The sequence below is a fragment of the Grammomys surdaster genome, unplaced genomic scaffold (assembly GCF_004785775.1).
Source record: "Grammomys surdaster isolate TR1022 unplaced genomic scaffold, NIH_TR_1.0 125688, whole genome shotgun sequence".
Taxonomy (NCBI): domain Eukaryota; kingdom Metazoa; phylum Chordata; class Mammalia; order Rodentia; family Muridae; genus Grammomys; species Grammomys surdaster.
Window position 1 is genome coordinate 1,429,074 of NW_021620524.1, and position 16,686 is coordinate 1,445,759.

Below are 16,686 nucleotides of genomic sequence, written 5' to 3' on the forward strand. Positions count from 1 at the left end.
CCCTCTTCTGGTGTGTCTGAAGAGAGCAATGGTGTACACATATTTGTTAAATAATAAATCTTTAAAAAAAAACAACAACAACAAAACTCAAAAGCCAATACCCTCTGGTAACAGTGGCTCCCAGACCCCGGCCCTAGTCCTGATGCACAGTGAGAAATCAAGTGGCCGATGCACTCTACTCTCTTCTTGCTACTGTTGGGTGTATGTCTGCATACTCATCCCGTCACACAGACACCCACTGACTGGGGCTGTAAGTGTTTTGAGTAAGTGTGTTAGAGAGCAATGGCCCAGACTTCAAAGAGAGCAAAACAAAAACTTTAATAAACTTCATTCTGGAAAATGCACATTTGGAAGAGGGACTAAAAGCATTCCACTTGGGCTCCAGGACCAGCTCTGCTGGAGGGAGGCTCCTAGGTATCGTAGAAGACTGTGGGCTTCCCCAGCAGGGTCCAAGCTTAGCTGTTTTGATGTCTAGGGAAGGTTCTTGAGACACTCTCCTAACCTGTTCAGGCAGGCCTCACGTTCGCTTCAAGTCAAGACTGGCTTTGAACTCCCAATTCTTTTGCCTCTACCCTCTTGGTATAAATATTCTGCCCCATCAGCCACTGAAACCTGGTTTCCATGTGTACACCTCAAGGCACTCAGCCAATACCGACACCCTGTCTCCACCCCAAAACAAACGTGGGCTGGGAGTTCTGGTCTTATGTACAGGCCCCTGCAGGCAAATAAAGAAAAAAAAAAAAGTTGCTGACTGACAGAACCCCCTTGCCCTTGGTATATCTGCTCTTCCACTGTCCCACTAACCTGCTTTGCTGTCCCTGTCTTCCAATGGTTGCAGAGAGCCCATGGGAGCTTCTTAAAACAACAGGCTGACCTACACCAGCAGCGTCAGTAATTAGCTGGATTAAGGGATTGAGTCCTGTCTACAGTGGTCCTGGCTTGTCTCTGCCGAGACTTGTTTCAGAATGAACTTAGGCACAGGGAAAATATTAGCCCTCCCAGCTGTGTCTCAGGCAAGTGTTGGGGGAACTTGCCCTGTATGAGATAGGATACAGTGGTGGTCACTTTTTTTTTTTTTCCAAATCTTTATTTATTCTGCATTAGTTTAAATCCGGGATGGGTACAGCATCACACGGATTCTGTGTCCAATGGCCTTTGCAGGAAGGTTGCTTCGGAATTTGGCACGAACCATGCCACTGTTTCCATGGGCCCGAGTTACCTTCCCCCAGATCACTCTGGTTTTGTTTGGTTTGCCTCCAGGAGTCACTGTATTGTTTTTTGCTTTGTACACATAAACACATCTCTTGCCTAAGTAGAACTCGGTTTCATCTCGGGCATAAACACCTTCAATTTTAAGAAGAGCCATGTGCTCTCTTTGGTTTCGGAGACCTCGCTTGTAGCCAGCAAAAGTGGCCTTGCGCCACAGCCTTCCAGACATACTTGCTTTTAGAAGTCCTGTTCCCAACAGGCCTTCACAGGCTCCAAGATGGCAGAAAGAGGGTGGTCACTCTTAAAAGGACAATCTTTAAGGGAAGGAAAAGCACCCTTCCAAGCTGAAAGCTTACTCTCAGGACCCTATCCAGAAACAAACATCTGCAGTCTCTCCCTTACCCAGCTCCCAGACCAGTTTCCAGGGGATCAGACCCCTGCGTCTCTGCATCATAGACAAGCCTGGAGCTGCCTCTGGGAAGAGCTGCCTGGTGGCTGTGCAGGTGTCACTTCCTGTCGATGGAGCTTCTTCAGGGCTCTGTAAGCCTGCACAGCCCGTTCCCGCTCTTCCCCCAGGATCCGCTGGCGGGCCAGTGAGGTGGCTGGAGCTGGGGACCCACCACTGGGGCCCAACAGCATCTTCAGCATCAGTGACTTCTTGCCAGGCTAAGGAAAAGAGGGAAGGCTGTAGTACTAGCTCAGCTAGGAAAGAAGGGGCAAAGGGTTCTGGCTGCCCCAGCAGCTAATAGCCCCTTAAGAAGGTCCTGGGCCAGGACACTTTTGCACTCCAACAAGGGAAGACCTTGCAGACTACCCCCTCCCTGCATTCCCTGGTCCCCACATACCGCATCTCTGCTTGTGCTCCTTCTAGGCTGTACTGTCAGCTCCGGGGGCTGCAGCACAACTTCTCCAAACTTCACAGTATCTGGAGAGACAGTGAACAGAAGCCCATGTCATTTCTTACTCACCCACCCTCCCTCCCTTTCCTGAAAGCTTCAGAACTCACTCATCCACTGGCCTACTAGTGGTGGTGAGCCTGGGAGTCCACAGGGGCCACCCAGAGGTATAGTGGGAAGATCAGACTTCCGTGATCGCTACAGGAAGAGCTACCTCTTAGCAGCTCCTGCTCCAATCTGTCCACAGCCCTTGCTTCCCTTTTCTTCTGAGCCTTTTCAAGTCGTCGTTTCTGGAACCTGGGGAAAAAGTACATGTTTTCCAAATTCCTAAGCTCGTGTTCCATTTTAGGGACAGCAGAGGTCAGCCTGTCCTTGAGGGTTCCAAAATGTGGGGCAGTGATACAAACTCATGCTCAGTACCCAACAGGCTCCCCAAGGGTCCTCAGTCAGTATTTCTCAGCCCCAGGGAACAAAAAGCCTAGATATTCTGGGTTATCGAAAGGAGGGCAAGAGCCGGGCAGTGGTGGCGCACTCCTTTAATCCCAGCACTTGGGAGGCAGAGACAGGCAGATTTCTGAGTTTGAGGCCAGCCTGGTCTACAGAGTGAGTTCCAGGACAGCCAGAACTACACAGAGAAACCCTGTCACGAAAAACCAAAAAAGAGGAGGGCAAGGATGTAGCTAAGTGGCTTGCAACGAGCATGGCTGCGCTGCTGGGACTCAGGGGCTATCCTGAGATAATACACCCCATGCCAGGGATCAGGTGTGAGACTGGGTCAGAGTGCACCATATGGGTGGCACACCACACCTCTTTGTGAGCTCTTGGAGACCACTGTAACTGGGCTGCTCAAGTGACTATGACATTAGAATGAAACAGAAGGCCATCTCATCACATCTTTGAAAGAACAGGAAAGAGACGTGTCTCTTGCACTGGTGAAGGGGAACAATGATTTATGGTCATCTTTGTTTGTTTGAAACCTGTCTGGCCTGAACTCAAAGCAGGACTCCATCCTCAGACTTTCAGTGAAAGCCCGGATTGATCCTTCCTGCAAGTTGTGATTAATACTCCTTCTCTTTTTTTCTCTCTTTATACATATAAATGTCTATGTACACACACACACACATATGTACATACACATATATACATACACGTAGAATGCATGCATACACACACACACATATATATATACATACACATATATACACACACGTAGAATGCATACACACTTTTTTTCTTTTTGACAAAACTACCTCTCTATCTGTGCACAAGCCAGTGGTGGCCTGAGCAGGAGGTGACTGAGCAGACAGGGGGACACCAAGTTCATGGTCCCCTATGGTGGGATTCGACTGCATCCCCATGGATGATACAAGAGTATATCTGAGCATCATGAAAGAGACATTATCTCCTCTTTATAGTCAAAGACACCAGGCCAAGAAGGTACAGAACTTGGACAAACTCAAATCTCTTTCAGACCAACACTAGCGACAAGCCCACTACAGGGCAGGTAGCAGGCTGCATGCCCGTCAGCCCCACATGGGTCTTTCCCTGGAGGATATTATGCCCTGGCACCCAACAAGTCCTCCTTATAGCACACACCAAGCTTTCTCCGCTTTCCTACAGCAGTGGCTTCAAGGCAAACAACTCTCCCTTCCAGTCTAGTTCTTAGACCCTCTAGTGTTGTCTCCAGACGAACAAAACAGAAGCACGGTCTCTGCGGACTACTGACCAGGCTTTGGCTTCCCATGTTGAGAAGCTGTTGTGACCAGGGCTTCAGCTCATGATTCTCCTGAGTCGTCAGATGGAATGGACATGGCTGACTGACAAAGAGAATACAATCACCAGAACCCACAGCCTTGCAACTCACGCTTTCTTCCGCTCAGACTTCTCCTTCTTGGGAGCTGCCTGCACCTCTGGCTGCCGAGTGGCCTGGTTCTTGCTAAGAAATAGTACATGCTGGGCCTCCTGCTCCATGCGCTGGATGTAGGCCACATCAGACTCTCCCTTCCTCTGCTTGAACTTGGGGACAGTGATGTCTGGCTCCTCTCCCTTTGCTTCCTTTTCCAATGTCTTCTTGAAAGCCACCTGGGCTGAGGAGAAAGGACACCCAAGAGTAGGTGTAGAGGAAGCTAAGGATGAAGTGTTTGGAGATGGGTACGCAGCCCATGATCATTTCTCTCCTACAGCCTCAAGAGGGGAGGACCATGCTTAATGACAAGCAGAGAGAGCTAAAATATTCGGTTGAGAGGAGCCCCAGATGTGATCTCATGACCTATCAGCTCCTGTCAAAGATGTCCACTGCCACACAGGTGAACAAAGGACCCAGAGCAGCGCCAAGCACTGCGCCACACACCGATAATCCCAGCACTCGACCAGAGCAGCGCCAAGCACGGCGCCACACACCTGTAATCTCAGCACTCTAGAAGTGGAGATAAACTGATTTTGGTAAGGTCAGCCAGGGCTACCCAGAAACACCCTATCAAAAAAAAGCCCCAAAACACACCAGTGTGGCTAGAGAGAACATGTACCCTGAGGGCTGGAGAGATGGCTCCCCACTCGAGAACACTGACTGCTCTTCCCAAAGGACCTGGGTTCAAATCCCAGTATCCACATGGGAACTCACAACTATCTGTAACTTCGAGATCTGACACTTTCACACAGAAATGCATACACACAAAACACCAATGTACATAAAAATGGGGGAAAAAAAACTGTACTCCTTCAAAGACCTGAGTTTGGCTCCCCAGAAACTACACAGAGCAGAAAGGCCTGTAACTAGGGCTCCAACACCCTCTCATGGCCTCCAGTAGCAATTGCATGTACATCCCTCCATACCAGTCAGACTTGCATATACATAATTGAAAACAAAACCTAGAAGACTGAAGGAACTGAAAGGATTTGCAGCCCCATGAGGAGACCAACAATACCAACCAACCAGAGCTCCCCAGGGTCTAAACCACCAGCTGTATATGTAGGGGAGGATGACGGTGTCAGGCATAGGAGGATGAGGAAGTCCTTGGTCCAGTAAAGGCTGGACGCCCCAGTGTGGGAGAAATCGTGGATGGGGAGGTGGGAGTGGGAGGGTGGGTGGGGGCATATCCTCATAGAAGCAGGGGTGGGTGGGTGGGATGGGGGTTCCTGGGTTGGGGGGGGAAGGGGATTACATCTGAAATGTAAATAAAATATCCAATAATAAAAAATAAAAAGAAAAGGAAACCTAGAAACCCCAAGCACTTTTATATAAAGTATAAAAGCACTGCTGTAAAATCGGCCCTGTGCTGTCCTTCCCATACCCTGCACTCCCAGTGCCGGGTCTTGGCGTATTCCCTCTGCCTCAAACACCTTTAAGTATTTGGGCAACTGGATGGGTTCAGACAAAGCTATGGTGGCACACAGAGCACAGCAAGGGCTGTACATACCCTCCTTTTTTCTCTTCTTGTTACTTAGAGTCTTTTTCATCTCCTGTCGGCTCCTCATGATCTCTCGGAGCCGGAAAGGGATTTCTTGTTCATCCTGGTTCTTAGGCTTGGAATTCACTTTCTTCTTTTCTTTGCTGGGAAAAAAAAAAAACAAAACAAAACAGGAGGAGTGTCATCCTTTCCATGTATAACAACCAGAAATAAAGTAGGCATTAAGGCTGTAAAGAAACAGTTGAGGGGCGGTGAACACACGGTCTTCTCCTTACCCTCGACCCAGGCTGTCCTGAACTGGTAAGGCGCTCTAGAGCTTCGGGAGGCTGGCAGCCCTGACCTCATACCCTGAACGTGGCTCATGGGACACTTGAGACACTCGCCTCCGTTCATTTAACACACAGCTGAGCGTGGGCTTGGGCTGAGGTACGTAGAAAAGCTCCCAACTGGGTCCTCTCCCGGGGATGTCACCCACCTGCGCTGTCCCGGCCGTGAGGCCGAGCGCTGCTGTCCCTGCGACTGCTGCTGCTGCCGCCGCCGCCGCGCTTGCGGCTGTCCCGATCCTCCATGACCCGCCGATCGCGCGGTGATCCGCGCTACCCCAGGCCTCGCCATTACTACCCAAAAAGCGTCCGGCACGGAACTATTTCCGCCCTCTTGCAAACCCGGGCCTGAGAGCATCACTTCCGCTTCCTGCGCTGCGTCCCAAGCTCATTGGCTCGGTCATCCGCACCAGCTATGGGCTCGCTGCTGCAGAACCTGTCCCGGGGTGGCCGGGTGGGAGCTGTGCTCTGGTGCTGGGCAAATGCCCGCGGCTTGAGCGGATCCCAGTGCCCCAGCTGGGTTGCGCGAAACCTTTCGTGCAGCCGAGGTATCCCCGGTCTGGGAGGCAGGCCAGCGCTTGGAGGAATCATGGTCAGCGTGCTCACTGAGAGTTTTCTTCTGGTTTGGGTCCCAGACGAGTTAGTTAGTGGGCAAGTAAACTGCAAGAATAATAGTGACCAGGGTCATGAATGAATAGCAGGGAAAGGGACCCGAGGGCTTTTGAGAGGTGAGAGACAGAAAAATGGGGTGACCCAATGTCTCTTAAGCGTCTCTTGTGAAGTGATGGAAGGATGACACCGGGCTGACGATGACATATTAGGTCAGCATGGTCAGAAAAGTGCTCAGCTATAGCTGGCTGATGAGAGTCAACCGGCTCGATAGACTTCCCCTTATCCTGTCCAGGATTTGTCGTCTGTCTGGTTGTCTGATGTGGAGTTGTTCCTCGAGCAGGCTTTGATAGCACAGGCCCAGTGCCTGGCACTGAACCGAGTGAGCCCTTAACAAGTTTCTTCTCATACCAACTAGTATGTCCACTTCACAGATAGGGAAACATTATACAGAAATAAAATATAATAACCTGTCTATGGTTCTGCAGGAAGTGAGGCTGAGAAGGATGTTAAGCCACCATCCCAACGCTAGGAAGGCTGAACACTTCCCAGAGCTGGGAACAGCTTCCTGGAGAGCCGTACGGATTACCCCATGTTCACAGGGAATGCACCACTTCTCCAGCTGGGACTGCTGTCAGAGTCTTCCCCGAGGAAGACACAGTGTTCTTCACAGATACCACACTCCAGTGCAAGTCACTGATAGCTGCAGAAGGTTGGGGACGGACCACAGGGAAGAAGGTTTCCAAGTAGGTACAGAGAATGACAGGGAGCCAAAGGCCTCCCTGCCCAGGGGGAACTCCATAGGGCCCCCATACTCTCTGCCACCTGAGCTTGAGCCTCCGACAAACTGCTGTATGAGTGGCTGTCCTAACTGTGTATGGGTGGACTATGCAGAAGCTCTGCTGAGGCTCTACCAGGACGGTGGGGAGAAGGCCCTGGCCGTTCTGGAGGAGCATGTGACAGATGAGAACCTCAAGGCCTTCCTCAGGATGGAGATCCGGCTCCGAATGCAGAGTGGAGCCTGATCCAGTTTACCTGGGACTTCTTATCTTGGACAGACGCTACCCTTAAGAAGCAGCAGGGTCACCTTTGTTCCTAAGTCTGGAAGACTCTACAAGTCTGCCAGGAGCAGGGATTATTATGTAACAACTTCACCTCAGAATAAATGAATCCTCTGTGACAACCATGCAGGAGCTTTTGTTTGTCTCTCTGCCTCTATTGTCTTGTCAGAAGAAGCATGCCTAGGCTGACTGTGTATCCCTGCGGAACAGCTGAAGCTTCCCTTATGGGTGAAGCCGAACCCATGTTCCTGAACATCCTGAGACAGGAGCTGCTCCAGCCCCCAGTGTACCTGGATGTCCTGCTGACAGTAAACTCTGGTTCCAATCTCTGGTGAATGAGAACCAGCACATGGGAAGGGCCTAGATGCTCCCTGTCTCCTGCTAGGTCCTGGAGGGAGATGTTCTTTCTATCATGTAGTAGTGAGGGCCATCCCTTAGAGTTCTGAGCACTGCTAGAATAAGCAAGGCAGCTGGAGCATCGAGCTCCAGGATGAGCTCTCAGGCACTGGCAAGGACTGAGCTTAAATGCGTTTGTGCCCACCTATCCCGGTTAAAGCGACTTCTTCCTAAGGTTGAGCTGATAAATAAGTCCTTTTCCATGTTTGGTGTTTTACACAGATCCATAAAACAAAATAGAGATCAGAAGGTAGGGGCACTTGGCTAGTGATGACAGAACACAGTTCAGGCTAGTATCTTAGGCAGATGTTACATGCCATCCAAAGTACTCAGCCAGGGCTGGGCCCAGATAAACGATAGTGGTGACCACACGTATTAGGTCCAAGACTCTTGTGACTACTTACTATAGATTAAACGTTTCCTCCAAAAAAGAGATTCAAAAGACTCAGTAAGTAAATAAAACCTGGGCTCAGGAAGCTCCTAAAACTTACAAGATTCACAGAGTTTTCCCTAAGACAAGACAGTCAATAAACCATTGCTGGAGAGTGGGTACTAAACTAGCTGAGTTGCCTGCAAGCTGTGTAGAAAACCCCAGACAGACAACTTTTGTGACCCATCACCCTCCCCCGCCCAATACCCCTGCCTACCTCCCCATGGTTTCTGTGTAACAGCCTTAGCTGTCCTGGAACTTGCTTTGTAGAACAATCTGACCTTGAACTCAGAGATCAGCCTGCCTCTGTGCTGGGATTAAGGCATGCCACCACCACCCCACCCGGCTTGAATCGTCACTCTCTCATCCCCCATCCCCCCACCCCCTCACAGGATTTCTCGGTGTAGGCCTGGCTGTCCTGGAACTCGCTTTGTAGACCAGGCTGGCCTCTTAACTCATAGAGATCCACCTGCCTCTGAAGCGCTGGGATCTAAAGGCGTGCACCCCCGCACCCAGCTGAATCACCCCTTTTGATGGGGTTGGCTTTCTGGTAAGACAGCTGCCTTTGATCATCCACGCCCCTATAATTCACTCCAATAAGCTCATCAGTCCACCAAGCATTACTTGGGCAGAACCATTTCTCTGTCATTCGTGCCCTAGAGTAGGTAGACGTTTGTTCACCTCTCCAGAAAATGTCAACACCAGTGGATCCTACAAAAGCCAACATTTCCAACATTGGATAATTGTGGTAAAGGCCTGTAAGGTCATGCAGTATGAGATGCCCCCAATGGAACGGCACTGGCTAGCCCTTTGCAGTGGGCCTCTACCAATTTAACCCCCAGGTACTTAGAACCAAGCATCTGTGAAGTGCCCCATGGTGGGCAAGACACTCGAAATATAACATGCCTCCTGAACCACTTCAGCGTAGAAGACAAAGATTAAGACAAGAATGGTACTGAGCCAAAAAACCAAAAAAAAAAAAAAAAAAAAAAGAATGGTACCGAGCTGGCTGTGTTGGCACATGCCTGTAATTCCAGGACTTGGGAGGAAGAGGTGGACTAGGGTTTAAAGACCATCCTTAGCTACATGACAGTTTGAGGCCAGCCTGGGACTACATAAGACAGTGTCTTTAAAAACCCAATTCTAGCCAGGCAGTGGTGGTGCATGCCTTTAATCCCAGCACTTGGGAGGCAGAGGCAGGCAGATTTCTGAGTTTGAGGCCAGCCTGGTCTACAGAGTGAGTTCCAGGACAGCCAGGACTATACAGAGAAACCCTGTCTCGAAAAAACAAAAACAAAAAAATAAACAAAAAAAAAAACCAATTCTATCCAAGCTTTATACAAATGAGTTAGAAGGAAATAAGCTGATCTGAAATAGATGCCCTGGCCTAATTTGAGGGGTGACCTTAAGACACTAGATCAGAACCCTAGAGGACCCAGAGGAGGAAGCTAGAAGAACAGGCACAGGAAATGGACAACCCAGAGGATCAAATGCTCAGGCCTTGGGGTTGAAATGCAAGAGGAAGGGCTGAAAGGTAAGAAAAAAAATGTATAGAGGCTACTACACAGAACATGGAGGTCCACCGACAGGGTTTCCTCAGTGGATGGGACAAAGCGAGGGCTAAGCCCAAGCCAGGGCTGTCTGGAAGATGGCCCAGTTGTTTCTGGAGGCCATGCACATGTGAAGCATAGCCCCACAACCAGTGAAGGTCATATTTCCCCTCCTTGTCTTGGCTACCTACTGGACCTGGGTGTCCTTCCTTAAGACCCTTGGGTGCCTGAACCCCTTCTGCCTACCCCCAGCATGCCAGGCAGTGGTGGCTCCCTCAAGGCCCAGCAATCTGATTAGTGTATCATTAGAAAAGAGAGTCATAATCCGCTCACAAGGAGGATAAATTCCTAGGCCAGTGCTCTGCTGATCCAGGTCCAGACAACCGGCACCCGTGACTCCCTGAGATCTGCCCAGTGCTTGGTGAGTATGACCCATCCTGTTGCCCTTTCTGATAGCTAGGCATCAACCTAGTCCTGGTTCCTAGACTGGTGCTGGCTTCGGCCACAGAGGCTTAACCTAAGAATGACAGAGGGGAGCCACTACACTGCGGGGAGAGTGTGTTGCCTACAACAGACTCCTGCTTCCCTGTTGATTAGTCTCAGCCTTGACGTTCCAGAAAACCACTGACTGCTCATTCACCCTGAGTTGGGGAAATCTAACAGGCTTTTACCACCTCCGCTGAGCGCTTAAGTCTTTAGGAGCCTGTCTTGTTCCCCTGTCCTTTAGCAAGGACATCCTACCGATCACCTGCTCTGATTTCCCACAATGCCAAATTTAGTGCCTCTGTTACCAAGACTAGCAACCTGATCATACAAAACTGAATGGCACCAGCTTTAGGTTAGTCCTGGTTAGGCATCTCAGACATGGTTTCCACGGAATCAGCACTGCTCATTGGTGCTCTGTCAGGGAACGGCTGCCCATGGGGGTTCATGGCCTTTGAAGAAGTATTTTTCTACTAGGAAGTAAGAATAGGTGCCCCGGGGACTGAGCAGCCTGGTCTCCTATGCTCTGGAGTCCTGGTTTCTAGGCTGGTGTTGGCTTTGGGCACAGAGGCTGAACCTAGGAATGACAGGGGGGAGCCACTAGACCAAGGGGAGGTGTTGCATACAACAGACTTATGCTTCTCTGATTAGTCTCAGCCCTGATGTTCCAGCAAACCACTGACAGTAGCTTAAGACTGGACAGTGCTATACTACATAGGACTGAAGATAGAAAAGGGTAGTCCCTGGGAAACCTAAGTGTCTGGCAACATCTCCTGTCTGGGTCACCTGTATGGCCTCAGAACCTTCAGCAGCATGTGAGGTTTATGCAGCTTTCTAGAAACCCTGGGAGATTAGGAGTCTCCTTCAGATACTAACAAGATTACAGAAAGCTATATTGTCCATGGCCAAGGTCACTGGGGCTTAGAGCTCTTGGGAAGAGGTTCTGTGGAGAAGAGGAGGGACTATCCTGTACAGTGTTTTCTAGGTTGTGGCCTGATATGAGGCAGCAGAGGCCAGCTCAGCCACACCAGCACCTGAGGTGCTGCCCAACCCAGAATAAGTGACCTAGTGAGTATCCTCGGCATTCTGTGCCCAGGAGAGTCCCAGTGTGACCACTCTCCTTGAGGCCCACTTCTGGCTCGGCCGTCTGAAATAGTGTCATGAAGAAGAGAGGTTCCCGGCTCAGCTGTTCACAGACAGGGCCCTGCCCTAGAGCAGCTCTGTGTTCCATTTTGGGGAGGTTAGTTAACAGCACCAATCCAACCAAAAGAAACAGATAACAAGCCCCAACAGGTATATAAATATGAACAAATATACTTACAGGGGCATGTCAATAATGCCTTTAAAGATTTACTTTTATTTCATGTATGTGAGCACAGTGTTGCTCTCTTTGGACACACCAGAAGAGGGTGCCAGATCCCATGACAGATGGTTGTGAGCCACCATGTGGATGCTGGGAATTGAACTCAGGACTTCTGGAAGAGCAGTCAGTGCTCTTAACCACTGAGCCATCTCTCCACCCCATAAATAACACCTTTAATCCCAGCACTCCAGAGGCAGAGGCAGGCAGGTTTCTGAGTCTGAGACCAGCTGATCTACAGAATAAGTTCCAGGACAGCCAGGGCTACACAGAGAAACCCTGCCGATAGATAGATAGATAGATAGATAGATAGATAGATAGATAGATAGATAGATAATAGATGGATGGATGGATGGATGGATGGATGGATAACTTTCCAGTATATAACATGAAGAAATAAATTAGGACCTGGGAATACAGAACAACATGAGGTAGACGAGGCCTTCCTTTCCTGAGACAGGACCAGGAACTAGTGAAAGCAGCCTGTGGCCGACCACCTGAAAGGGAAGGCAAGTGACTGTGAGACTCATCTGCAGGATCAGGAGGGAGTGTCCTTTGTATCAGTCCCAGGCATCCTCAGAAGGCTTTCAACAGAGTGACAAGGCTGGATCAGATTCCAGTGTGTAGTGGGGTGGGGAGCAGACAAGGGTGTTCAATGGCTATCTGCAAGGAGAGATAGTAAAACGTCCTGGTATGGGACGTACGAAGGGTCCAAAAAGTGGGTTTGGTGTGGATTCGGAGTATGGGATGGGTAAAAGGGTTGTGTGTGACTCTTAGCAATGTGGGGTGTCTGATGGTACCAGACAGAAGGACAATGCTGGGAGCCCAGGTGGAGCGGGAAGGTGCTTCTCTGGAGTGCAGTCAGCTGTCTCAGGATGGTGGCTCCTGGGTGTCAGCCCTCTCTGCTCCCAAGGTTGTTGTGATGAGCAAGGGAGCTAACAGGGATCTATCTGGTCTACCCTAGCCTGCATGAGGAGTCCAGCCCAGCCTGACAGAGTCCAGAAGCTAAGGGTCACTGCAGTGTCTCTGCCAGCCTCACCATGAACCTGGAGCTACCCAAGAGTGAGATTCGGTCAGCCACACGGGTGATAGGAGGACCAGTCACCCCCAGGAAAGGACCACCTAAATTTAAGCAACGGCAGACAAGGCAATTCAAGAGCAAGCCCCCCAAGAAAGGCGTGCAAGGGTAAGCAAGCAACAGAAGGGAGTCTCTCACAGAAGAAGCACTCTTCTTGGGCCGTAGCCTCTCACAGAAGGAACACTCCTCCTGGGTTGCATGGGAGGACAAGGTGGAGGCTGGGGCAGGGCTCTTTGCAGTGTGTCCTCATTCCTGAGACTGGGGCCTCAGAAGTGCTAGGGGAATGAAGGGCTATCATTGACGCCAGGTGCCACAACCAGGCAGGTCTGGGAAACAGACTGCCTGAACCTCCTCAGGGATATGTGTGTACCCCCAGCACTTTCTCCTACGCACACACAGACACTTACATAAGAACACCCAGAAACTCTGTCTTAGTCAGCTGTCTGTTGCTATGACAAAATACTTTGGCAGAAAAGATTTGTTGTGCCCACAGTTTTGGAGATTGAAGGTTCCAGGAGGGGGGAGGGGGTCTCAACTGTTTAGCATCTGGAAAAGACCGTATAGGTATATGACAACCTGGAGGATGGCATCTTGGCAGGAGTGCTGGAAAAGGAGACAGGTCATATGTAGAGGAACCTAGAGAGCAGAGAGGAACAGGTCTCGCCCTTACAACTACCATGTCTGTAGTTGTAACCTTGTCCTGTAAGATTGGCATTGATCCACTGTAATGTTCCTCAGGACCCAGTCACTATCTACTTGGCATCCTCCTAAAGCTCCACCGCCTCCCAAGACTGTTGCACTGGGGGCTAATTTCCAGTGTGTGTGCCTTTCAGAGACAAACCATAGCCTGCACATTGAGACACACACAGCACCCTCACACTCACTCACTCGCTCCACCTCACGCTCGCTCCACTGCAGAGACCCACAGCCCATGCTCACCCAGGCGACTTCATTCTCTGGTCCTCGGCTCGTAAATCTCAGGGAAGCACACTAGGCACATGGTGGTAGAGGAGAGCCCTCAGATCGTACCCAGTAGCAGATGTAGGGGAGTAGACCTTCAGTCTGGCTTCTAGGGGTGGCTAGATCTAGCTATACCTGGAGATAACATCCTTAACCACTCTGTCATTGCAGGTTTGGGGATGACATCCCTGGAATGGAAGGCCTGGGAACAGGTATGACCACTTGGGATTGGTGCTTCTGGACAGTCCTATTAAGTACCCTACATCCCTCAGACATATTCCCACTGATCCCAGATTCCTCTGTTTATTGCTTAGCCTGCCTCCCCTCTGGTCCCCTATTTCCCTCCCAACATCAGAGAAGGGTTTCCCCATGGAGCAGGTTCACAGGGCACAGGAAACACATTTGTTTCTCCTTCCAACTTTGGCAAAGGGTCCCTTGAGCTCCCCATTCAGGCCCTACAACATTCTTCTCTACTAGAGGCAAGATCCAGAACACAAAGTTGGTGCTTCCTGCCTGGGATGAAATTTGTAACCATAGTCTAGACACTCATCCCAGGCAGACATGCTTCTGTTTGGGGAATGAAATGCAAGGCAGCAGGAAATGGGTGGCCCCAGGGTCACAGCGTCTCTTTAATCACACCTTTCCTGCAGATATCACCGTCATCTGCCCTTGGGAGGCCTTCAACCACCTAGAGCTGCATGAGCTGGCCCAGTATGGCATCATTTAGTCAAATCCCTGCTCCGAGAGCCCTGTGGAAGACACCTGCTGAAGATCCACTCCATCTCACCACCCTCTGTAAACCCTGTCTAGGACCCCTGCCCAAGTTTGAGCCTGAGTTCCTAGCCAGGTTACCCTGGCCTCCTGGGACAACCTCAGGCCCTGACATCAGCTACTGAGAGCCTACAGCCTCCCACAGGACACCCTGTTGACCTGAAGTCACTGGTTAGCAGAAAGAAGGGTGTGGGAACCAGCCCCATCTCCTGTCCTTCTTGTGTCTGTGATGCAGGGATGGAGTACCGAGTAATGTTTCCCCGCACTGACTTCTGACGGTAATAAAGTTCCTCTGTCTTGCAGCCCTTCCAGATGGGTGTCGTGGGGTGGGACACTGTCCTGGGGTAATGTGGCGAGAGAGATTAAGCTACTCCTCCCATTATACCAACCTTCCCAACATACTCTTGTCTCTTGCTCCTATTTCAAAATAAAATTAGCACGTCCTTGCTTATCTGAGGTGCGTTGGCAGAGAGCTGTACCTTCTGGAGGGTTGGTTGCTTTATCAGCACCGTGAAGGAAGGACCAGGGCCGGCAGAGGTAAGAGAGACTAGCCAGGAAGAGAAATAGAAAAATCTCGCTGATCCTATTCTCCCCAGAGGCTTGAGGTCCAGTATATATGAGCCTGGCCGTTACCCTCACTTCTGGTGGCCATAGTCAGTGAAGCATATTCTTTAAGGGTAGGGAAGGACAAAAACTAGAAACTTAAACACGGGCATCTAATGAGTAGGCCCTTGATCTAGCCGGTCCATCCTGGGACTGACAGCTGACTGCTGCTGTGCACCCCCAGTAACCTGAGGACTCCACACACGGGTACGGTATATGGGCAAACTCACCCCAAAGCACCCACAACCTTTAGGGTAAATGTTCATTCTTTGGGCATGACCAGAACATGGCTCTCAGAAGGGCCCTCTGGGCCTGGTGGTACACACTTGTAATCTGAGCACTGGAGAGCTGGAGGTAGGGGAGTGCTGAAGATAGACCATCCTGAGCTATGTAGGGGGTTGAAGGCTAGCCTGCAATACATGCGGCTCTGTCAAAAAAAAAAAATAGAAAAGAAAAAGACTCCATTTATGAGACAACCACAAACTCACCATGTTAACTACAGATAACATCAAAGCTGGGCTGTCTGCTGCTGGCAGTCAGCCCTAGCTGGGAAATTAGGAATTGTCTCCCTTTTGATTTTGGAAAGACACTCCCAGTCATTGTGAGATCTATAGTTTACTATACAAATATGAATGGACATACCAATAAGCAAAGTCTTCCTCCTACCAAAAAGTTTTGTACAGGGTGTGCCCTAGGCATTACCCCACATCTTACTAAAGACCAGGAAGCAAGAGGAGACCCATGAGAAGCCAGTAGTGATGAAATGGGAACCTAGAGCCAGTCAGTGTGAGACAGATCAGAGAAGGTGGCTGGCTAAGATTGGAAGAGAGAGCCCCCAGCCCTGGCTCCTCCTGCCATCTAGGGGGCGCAGGGCAGGTAGGAGCAGACACAGATCGCCAGGGTGGCCTTTGCAAAAGACAGCCATGGGCTTAGCTGGGTCCTGAGAAATCAGGAGTGAAATTGTGAAATTGGAGCAGCACAGAGGCTATCTAGGTGAGTCTTGGGGACTGACAGAACAGATGTAGCAAAGAAGCCAGGGCCAGAAGTGGAAGCCCTGTCACCTTTCCTGGAAGGTGGGGAGAAGCTTGGAGCTTGGTCTGTCGTAGTCTTCTCAGCTCTGCTTGGTGGAGACAGTAGTGCCAGCAGCTGACAAAGGGTCTGGTTCTATGTCCTCTGCTACCTTGTGGACACCTAGGGCCCTTAGCAGGCAGGCAGCCAAGAGGAGTTCAGTCCCTTGGATCATGACAACAGCGATAGCACAGCCACCTATGGGACCAATGTTCCCCCGAAGCCATTCTTGCAGCGCAGGCCAGCAGCCCTGCAGGTAAACTACTTGTCCAGCTGCCTTCCGGTCCAGGTACAATGCCCCCAATCCACACCGAGTGTTCACTACAGCTCCGTCTTCCTGGGGGTTGATGCAGCAGGAGGCAGGAAGGCTGCAGGCTTGAATGCCCGGAGAACTGCAGTTGAAGTAGCTGCAGGCACACAAGGTTTAGTCAGGAGAGAAGGCCTGCCTTCAGGCTCCCTCTCCCTCTCCCTCTCCCTCTCCC

At 50.5% G+C, this 16,686-nt stretch overlaps 4 protein-coding genes and 1 pseudogene across 6 annotated transcripts in view; 2 read left to right on the forward strand and 3 right to left on the reverse strand.

Moving 5' to 3' along the window:
- Positions 1-293: 293 nt before the first annotated feature.
- LOC114639167 lies at positions 294-1,554 on the reverse strand (annotated as a pseudogene).
- An 82-nt stretch (positions 1,555-1,636) lies between these two features.
- Positions 1,637-6,127, reverse strand: Ccdc137 (coiled-coil domain containing 137). The gene is made up of 6 exons (XM_028787873.1): positions 5,988-6,127; positions 5,522-5,655; positions 3,970-4,192; positions 2,320-2,402; positions 2,055-2,134; positions 1,637-1,875 (listed from the first exon to the last, which is right to left on the reverse strand). The coding sequence occupies exons 1-6, from the start codon at positions 6,125-6,127 to the stop codon at positions 1,660-1,662; spliced, it is 876 nt and encodes a 291-aa protein (XP_028643706.1). The 3' UTR covers positions 1,637-1,659.
- A 123-nt stretch (positions 6,128-6,250) lies between these two features.
- On the forward strand, positions 6,251-7,632 carry Oxld1 (oxidoreductase like domain containing 1). Of its 3 annotated transcripts, none has more exons than XM_028787942.1 (2): positions 6,251-6,457; positions 7,047-7,632. In XM_028787942.1, the coding sequence occupies exons 1-2, from the start codon at positions 6,251-6,253 to the stop codon at positions 7,467-7,469; spliced, it is 630 nt and encodes a 209-aa protein (XP_028643775.1). In that variant the 3' UTR covers positions 7,470-7,632. The 3 variants fall into 3 exon arrangements, with proteins under 3 accessions (XP_028643775.1, XP_028643773.1, XP_028643774.1); XM_028787940.1 differs by having other exon boundaries at positions 6,251-6,427; positions 6,933-7,632; XM_028787941.1 differs by having other exon boundaries at positions 6,313-6,383; positions 6,933-7,632.
- A 2,586-nt stretch (positions 7,633-10,218) lies between these two features.
- Positions 10,219-15,001, forward strand: Pde6g (phosphodiesterase 6G). Its single transcript, XM_028787977.1, has 4 exons — positions 10,219-10,302; positions 12,689-12,910; positions 13,934-13,974; positions 14,413-15,001. Exons 2-4 carry the CDS (start codon positions 12,765-12,767, stop codon positions 14,487-14,489), a joined length of 264 nt encoding a protein of 87 aa, XP_028643810.1. The 5' UTR covers positions 10,219-10,302; positions 12,689-12,764; the 3' UTR covers positions 14,490-15,001.
- A 734-nt stretch (positions 15,002-15,735) lies between these two features.
- The window catches only part of Tspan10 (tetraspanin 10), a 4,930-nt gene continuing 3,979 nt past the window's right edge, over positions 15,736-16,686 (reverse strand). The window contains exon 3 of the mRNA XM_028787981.1: positions 15,736-16,611. Coding sequence (XP_028643814.1) covers positions 16,248-16,611 — 364 coding nt within the window. The 3' untranslated portion in view covers positions 15,736-16,247. The remainder of the gene's footprint in view (positions 16,612-16,686) is intronic.